Source organism: Cajanus cajan, chromosome 6 (assembly GCF_000230855.2).
Source record: "Cajanus cajan strain Asha chromosome 6, NIPB_CcT2T_4, whole genome shotgun sequence".
Taxonomy (NCBI): Eukaryota; Viridiplantae; Streptophyta; class Magnoliopsida; order Fabales; family Fabaceae; genus Cajanus; species Cajanus cajan.
In genome coordinates this window covers 61,690,878-61,698,125 of record NC_138522.1, presented here as the reverse complement: position 1 = coordinate 61,698,125, position 7,248 = coordinate 61,690,878, and the positions used below count along the sequence as shown (strand labels likewise).

The following is a 7,248-nucleotide window of genomic DNA, read 5'->3' as shown; positions in this document are numbered from 1 at the left end:
TATTTATTTGTCAATCATATCAATTTATGTTAGTACTTACTAATTTTCTTAAAATTCAGACGTATAGGAGTCTATTCTGAAGTAAAACAAAGTGATATTTAACAGATATCTTGAAGTAACTAGTACAGTTGAAAGATCAAGTGCATGAACCCATTATGGTAAGAAGGTCAGAAAACCCGTGGGTCGTAGACTCCAGATCTAGTAAAGTCATGAATTATCACGAAAGGTAAACGAGGGAAAAGATGACGTTTAGCCAGAAAAATGGAAAGTGGAAGTGGTAGACAAGCAAAGTTACCTAACATTGAGGATTATACCTTTTAAATGTGATGGAACTGAAATCCCAGCCATGAAAACCTTAGACACCCACATGGCCACAAAACATTAAAATCATGTGGGGCAGATGAAAGGACAGGAGTTACAATGTCAGACTTTGTAGTTTAAATCTCTTTTCATTTTCTGATCTTAGATCTAGTCTAAGTGCTCTGAAGATCCTCTGTCAAAAAGATCCAAAACCCTTTTCTTATCCATTGCTCCATTTATCACTCAAATCTCAGACCAACTCTGCCATACTGAGTCTTTATGTGCTTTTACAGCTAGGTCTGTTCCTGAAATTTGGCACACCAAAAACATTCAGCTCAAGTTCTAGGTACATAGAACCAAACACGCCTCAGTATTCTCTGAACTTGCATGAAAGCTACTTGGATTTTCATCCCAAGGTACACTTCTCAGTTAGATTGGCCCATACCAATTTGTTTTTTAGCTAAAAATTGTTATTATCTTATGATGTCTGCTTTTCCTAGGTATATAATATAACTTAAGTAACTCGGATCGTGTGAAGCATCTTACTTCAGTCACAGAAACTTGATCTTTTGTTACTCTAAGGGGTTGCCAAAAGAACTATGGTTAGATCCTGCTGGAAACCAGCTGCGGTGGGTGATGAAAGAGATGTGAATGGACGAGTTGAGGGGCTGCTATGGTACAAGGACTTGGGGAACCATCTTTATGGGGAATTCTCAATGGCTGTAATTCAAGCTAATAGTTCATTGGAGGATCGTAGCCAACTTGAATCTGGACCCTTGACTTCTGATTATTTGGGTCCTCAAGGAACCTTTATAGGTGTATATGATGGTCATGGTGGCACCGCGGCCTCACAGTTCGTCACTGACAATCTTTTCTGCAATCTTAAGAGTATGCTTTTCCCTCAACTTTATTACTATAAGCATATGTGTATTTTAAGGAAATATAGTTCTTCCATGCTGCTTTGCAAATGAATTGAAAATACTGAAAAGCCTATAATATGTTCTTCCTTCACCCTAGTATTCAAAACGTTGGTATTCTTGTGAGGTCTAATTAATTAATCTTGGGGTAGCTCGTTTTTAAACATTATTCTCAACTGAATCTGGTTTCACCATGTTCAGACTTCTTCTGAAATAATTTTGGAAGAAAAAAATAAGAATGAAAAATAAAATAAACTTCTTTATAAATTTTTTGTTTTGTTTTGTATCGTATCATAAGATTTTGTTTTAAATTAATATGATTCAACTGAAAAGTAAGTAATACCTAGCCAAAATTATTAAAGCTAGCTCATGCATAAATTAATTTGTAATTTTTTGGATAAGCTATATGAAAAAGTTTCTAAAAATTAGTTTATGTACAAACTGATTTTGACTATAGAAAAATTTATTTTATTTTTGTTTCTTATCTTTTTTCTCCTAGAAATACATCTAGAAAAGTTTATTCAAACATACTCTTCACATGCTGGGACCAAAATTGAAGAACAACATAACTTGGACCCTATATTTGACAGTGAAGACTGAATTGTTAATGACTATAAGTACAAAGAGAGACTTGTACAAATTGAAACAAGTGTCATGTACAGACAAAGTTAAATAAAAGCACTGATGTTTAAGAAACTTGCTACATAACAAGAATAATTTTGTTGTATTATTAATTTCATTGTGGTGATACAATTTTATGTGTGAATCAGGTTTGGCTGCTGAGCAACAAGGCATTTCAGAGAATGTTATACGAAGGGCCTTTTCAGCAACAGAAGAGGGTTTTCTGTCTCTGGTGAAGAAACAGTGGCTGAGCAAGCCACAGATTGCATCCACGGGTACATGTTGTTTGGCGGGGATAATTTGCAATGGGATGCTGCATATTGCAAATGCAGGAGATTCAAGGGTGGTGTTGGGGAGAGTAGAGAGAGCAACAAGGGAAATATCAGCTATACAATTATCTGCCGAACACAACGTTAACATCCAAACAGAGAGAGATGAACTTCGGTTAAAGCACCCTTATGATCCACAAATCGTGGTTATGAAGCACAACGTTTGGCGTGTGAAAGGCCTGATACAGGTAGAAATTTGTGAGATTCGTAGAACTTGTTAATGAATTATCTCTAAAATCAACTGCATCTGCATGTATTAGATTCTCGAATCAAACCGTGTTTATTTACTTATAGGGAGAATGACGTGTGCTATTGCATGATTGGTTATGCTTGACATTGTTGAGAGGGTTATAAGCTACAGGAAGAAAACATGTGAATTCCAAATTAACAGATTTAGCCTTTGCAGGTTTCAAGATCCATAGGTGATGCATATCTGAAGAAGGACGAATTTAACAGGGAGCCTCTACAGCAGAAGTTTAGACTACCTGAACCCTTCTTCAAGCCAATTCTTAGTCATGAACCATCAATATCAGTACATAAGCTTCGTCCTGAAGATCAATTTCTCATCTTTGCTTCAGATGGTTTATGGGAGCAACTTAGCAACCAAGAGGTTGTCAACATAGTGAGCAATAATCCACGAAATGTAAGGTTCCTTACGTCCATTCAAGGATGCTCTCTTATGATGCAAGAGTTCTCTCTGAATATTAATGATTGGTGATTCATGTAACAGGGAATTGCTAGGCGACTTGTGAAAGCTGCACTTCGAGAAGCTGCTAGGAAGAGAGAAATGAGATTCTCGGACCTCCAAAAGATTGAACAAGGAGTGAGGAGACACTTCCACGATGATATTACAGTTATTGTTGTATTTCTAAATCCCAAACTCATTGATAATAGCTCTCTCATGGCTTCTCCTCTTTCAATCAGAGGAGGTGGGTCTGTCAATTTTTAGTTTAAACAATTATGGGCTTCTTCTTTACAGAATTCTTACCGAAAGAAAAGCATATAATATAACATCACACTTCCACAATCGCAGCATGCTTTGCAAGTCCTTAAAGCAGTTTGTGATTATTGTTGAAGCTTGAAGATTATCATGGAATAAATCTTTCAAACCCGATATCAAAGGATACTAAAAGAAGAGGCCCAGCCATACAGCTTATTCCCCCAACAACAGTAAATAAATAGACAAGTCATTAGTAATATGACATTGTGATGATTGATGAATTTACGAAAATAGTAACGATTTACGTATATCGAAACTGAATAAAGCACTTATCACTACAAGCAAGTTTAAATTCTCCTCCGATTTCTGTTCCGTTTTTGATTTAATGTTTCCTACGGCGAAACTACAGCATCAGGTCGCTCAACCTCATGCAAGGGCGCATAATATCTAAGCTAAGTAATTTGCGTATTAGTTTGTCCTTGTAGGCATTGCTGTTGCTGAGGTCTGTTTATGGTGATGAATGCAATTAATTTTCCACCAGAAACCAGCACTGACGACAAGAAAAACCTTGTATCAAAAACATAGCTTCTGAGTGATGATGTACTATAACATCGCTTCTAATCCACTTTTTCTATCCCGCTTTTATTTATTAAAATTAACTTAAAAATAATATAAAAAAATTATATAATTCCCGCACTTTAATTGTAAAAAAACCCCACCTAGATACTTTTTCTAAAACACTTTATTGTTAGTTAAAACTTGTTAAACAACAGTTAATTCTTACACCCTATTTAATAAACCTCCTTCATAATTTTGTAACTTCCAAAAAATTTTAACTTACACGTTGATAAAAAAGGAATATTAGAACATAGTTTTGTAACTTCCAAAAAACCTTAACCGATAAAAATATGTTTTAAAAAAAAGTATAATAAAAATTCGCTCCTTGCCCTCCCTATTGGATAAATATCATGACAATTGACAAAGCGCTACCATCCAGCTCCAAAAGCCAAACACCAAACATGTAGAAAAATTAGCTAAGAAAATACAGAATTCGATAATTTTGAATATATATGAAGATATTCTACTATGGTAGTGCAACAGCCCATCAGGGCACTCCCTCGTTTAACGCCCTCTGATAAGCCTCAGAGGCTCAGATTGGGAATTGGAAGGAAATTCCCAGATTATACTCGATCTCTGCGAAAGCTTTATAATCTCCCTTAACGGTAGTTTTGCTGTGTGTTTACATAAAAACATGGAAAGAGTTTGACATAAGCTGGGGTGGTGATTTTATAATTATGTGCCCCATAATGTAATGATCCTTCCATTCATTTATACTAGCTAGCAAAATATTTAAACTCCAAACATTGGAACAAAAGTACAAATTACAAGGTAATTATAATAAAAGGAAAAAGGTAGAGAGTTTCCCCCACATCCAGCCCTACAAAATGTACATCTCTAAATTTTGGCAACCAAATAAACTACGAAACACATCTTCAAATGGTTACCATTAAGGCGACAGCAAAGACAATAAAAATTGGAAGCTACAGCCTTGAAAATAAACAGACGATTAAAAACTACTTGAAAACATATGCAGAATTTCAGCCACGCCTTTTGAGTTTTCATTTCAAACATTCACCTGACCACTATTCACCCTCATTTTATTTGTTGTGCCAAAAGATAGTACCAGGAACTCCAGCTTTCAACATTTTCTGCTGATCCAGTAAAGTAGTGCAATATCTAGCTCTACATCAAACACGATAACATTTCTACAAGAACCAAAACATAGACTATTGACCCCCTTTTCCAGAAACAAGCTTCTAATCCACATGATGTGCTTTAATAGCTACTTTCAAATAAGATCTAAACACGATAAAACTCAAAAGTGGCCAATTAGGAATAAACACATTAACGAACAACTTCAAGAACACTAGGATTGAAGAAAAGCAATTTCACATTCAAGTGATATCAGCTTCTACATGTTTATACCCCCCCCTTCTCCACTTTCCTGGACATGCGAGCAAGCAATCACCCCAAAAACACCATTGGAAAAGCGCAAAAAAAAAAAAGAAAATTAAATAACATCAATGATGATGAAATGTTAACTCTTTTAAGTTCGAACACCACTTCCCCCAAAATATGTAAAGCAATAAACAGAAACAAGTTCTTCCTACGTGCATGCTATTCTATTTGAGGACCTATTTCCTCATTTAACCATCCCTCCTCGAAAACATATCAAGAAACAAAACTATCCTATCATTAACAGATTTTGGATCAGCATGGTGTTGGATAAAAAACACTTCCTGGTACTACCTTTTAGCACAATGATAATGGCACGTTTTAAAATCAGTAGATAGAGGGTTGGATGGCAATGATAAGGATGAAAAATTAGGAAAAAGCTTTGCTCCTACATAACTTCGTTCATTGATTTTTTTAGGCTGTAGATTCCAAAATTCTAATCTTTGCAGATTTTAAGATAGGAAACCCTATGAAGATGACCAATAATTACCCCCCAAAAGCTGTCACCTATTAAGCCAACACTACAACAAAACAAAAGCAAGCTTCCTCAGACCACTTCAATCTTTTCGATCCCACAGAGGAAGGCTTCATTGACCAAATGAAAGATAGATGCATCTGGGATTAATATGTTGAAAAGTAGAAACGGTGTGGAGGTGACTCTGCGAATCTTGAACAGCTAAAGACTAAAAACTGCAGAAAACGTTACGGAAAAAAGTCATATAAACCCCCCAAAAAAATCACAAATCAAGTAAAAATTGAAGACACGTGCAATATACCAAAGCAAAGGGTAATAACAAGCAAGAGCAAAAGACCATGGACTTACAATAAAAAACCCTACAGCTAAAGACGCAACCTGTCATTCAGGTCCCTCCTCCAGCATTGCCAGCAACAGCAGCAGCCTTCAAATTCGAAACAACAAACAAAATAGTCAACACCAAAATATAGCCTTTTCATCTTTCTACTACTTAAAGCATCGCAAAAGAAAAAACCAAGGGTCTCACCGGCTCAATCTTTCCCTCGCCATTAACATTAGCTATAGGAGTTGTTGATGGATTCGAAAACCTGCAAACAGAGAACAGAGAGACCTAATAAGACACCACGCAGCTCGATTCCTATAAGCACCATGAAATGGGAGAAACATGTTATGACATGAATGATGAAAGATGCACCCACCTAAGTGCCCTTGCTTTCCTTTTATCTTCTTCCAAAGGATCAGTTTTTGAAACGGGGGCAAACCTAGCAAGTCGTGCTTTCTTCTTCGCCTCTTCATCTGCAGCTGTAGTTGGACTAGGCATTCCAAACCTGTGAAACAGAATCAGCATCATAACAATCTCCACTTGCATTCCCAGTTAAAAAAAAAAAAAAAACATTGTCAGAAGAAAAAAAAAAGAAGGAAAACTAAAAAGCGAAACCTTTCTGCCCTAGCCTTCCTCTTCAGCTCCTCCGATTTCGATGCCTCTGATGATTTCGTTGCCTCTGAACCATGCGATGCGGACACAGTGCCAAACCTGCATGTGAATAAAACGTCCACTTGAGAAAACCCTAAATTATGTTATACACCTAGGGCATCCAAATCGATACATGAATAGACATAGGCATAATAGTGAAATAACATAAAGGATTGAATGTATCTTAGAGAGATTGAGATTCGACCTTTCGGCTCGGGAATTGCGCTTCTCTTTCTCAGACAACTGGACGGAAATGCCGAATCGTTCGGCGCGGCGCATCTTCTTCTGGATGTCAGAGAGAGGAGCGTCGTTTCCTGATTCCGGCGGCGTAGAAGTCTTGGTGTCTGAGGCGGCATCAGCTTCGGTTTCCTTGGCGTCGGCGTCCTTTGCGACGGCGTCATTGGCTTCGGGGGCTGGATCTGGTGCGGCAGAGTCTAGGGTTTTGTCAGGGTTTTCCGGTGCGGGGTTGGTGGTGGTGATGTCGGTAGGGGTTTCCATTGGAAGCGGAAGAGGAAGGAAAAGCGAATCAGAGAAAGAACGGAGTCGCAAGTGGCGTGTGAGATTCCTTGTCCTTCCGTATACTATGGGAGGTGGCTGTGGCGTTCTGAATTTGTTCTTCTTCCTTTTCTAAATTGCAAATTTGCAAAGTGATATTTTATGATACGAGTGTGATATTT

At 37.3% G+C, this 7,248-nt stretch overlaps 2 protein-coding genes across 2 annotated transcripts; one reads left to right on the top strand and one right to left on the bottom strand.

Moving 5' to 3' along the window:
- Positions 1 to 265: 265 nt before the first annotated feature.
- LOC109796923 (putative protein phosphatase 2C 38) lies at positions 266 to 3,364 on the top strand. Its single transcript, XM_083059252.1, has 5 exons — positions 266 to 716; positions 801 to 1,188; positions 1,988 to 2,355; positions 2,574 to 2,810; positions 2,898 to 3,364. The coding sequence occupies exons 2-5, from the start codon at positions 900 to 902 to the stop codon at positions 3,114 to 3,116; spliced, it is 1,113 nt and encodes a 370-aa protein (XP_082915378.1). The 5' UTR covers positions 266 to 716; positions 801 to 899; the 3' UTR covers positions 3,117 to 3,364.
- Positions 3,365 to 4,412: 1,048 nt separating this feature from the next.
- On the bottom strand, positions 4,413 to 7,227 carry MOS11 (Protein MODIFIER OF SNC1 11). The gene is made up of 6 exons (XM_020357981.3): positions 6,777 to 7,227; positions 6,536 to 6,631; positions 6,297 to 6,425; positions 6,125 to 6,185; positions 5,947 to 6,022; positions 4,413 to 5,813 (listed from the first exon to the last, which is right to left on the bottom strand). The coding sequence occupies exons 1-5, from the start codon at positions 7,067 to 7,069 to the stop codon at positions 5,984 to 5,986; spliced, it is 618 nt and encodes a 205-aa protein (XP_020213570.1). The 5' UTR covers positions 7,070 to 7,227; the 3' UTR covers positions 4,413 to 5,813; positions 5,947 to 5,983.
- Between the last annotated feature and the right edge of the window lie 21 nt (positions 7,228 to 7,248).

Coding starts and splice junctions, on each gene's coding strand:
- LOC109796923 (XM_083059252.1), top strand. CDS start 900: ATGGTTAGATCCTGCTGGAAACCAGCTGCGGTGGGTGATGAAAGAGAT. Junction 1,189..1,987: donor TCTTTTCTGCAATCTTAAGA/GTATGCTTTTCC, acceptor TGTGTGAATCAG/GTTTGGCTGCTGAGCAACAA. Junction 2,811..2,897: donor TGAGCAATAATCCACGAAAT/GTAAGGTTCCTT, acceptor TTCATGTAACAG/GGAATTGCTAGGCGACTTGT.
- MOS11 (XM_020357981.3), bottom strand. CDS start 7,069: ATGGAAACCCCTACCGACATCACCACCACCAACCCCGCACCGGAAAAC. Junction 6,632..6,776: donor CGCAATTCCCGAGCCGAAAG/GTCGAATCTCAA, acceptor ATTCACATGCAG/GTTTGGCACTGTGTCCGCAT. Junction 6,426..6,535: donor AGGAAGGCTAGGGCAGAAAG/GTTTCGCTTTTT, acceptor TCTGTTTCACAG/GTTTGGAATGCCTAGTCCAA.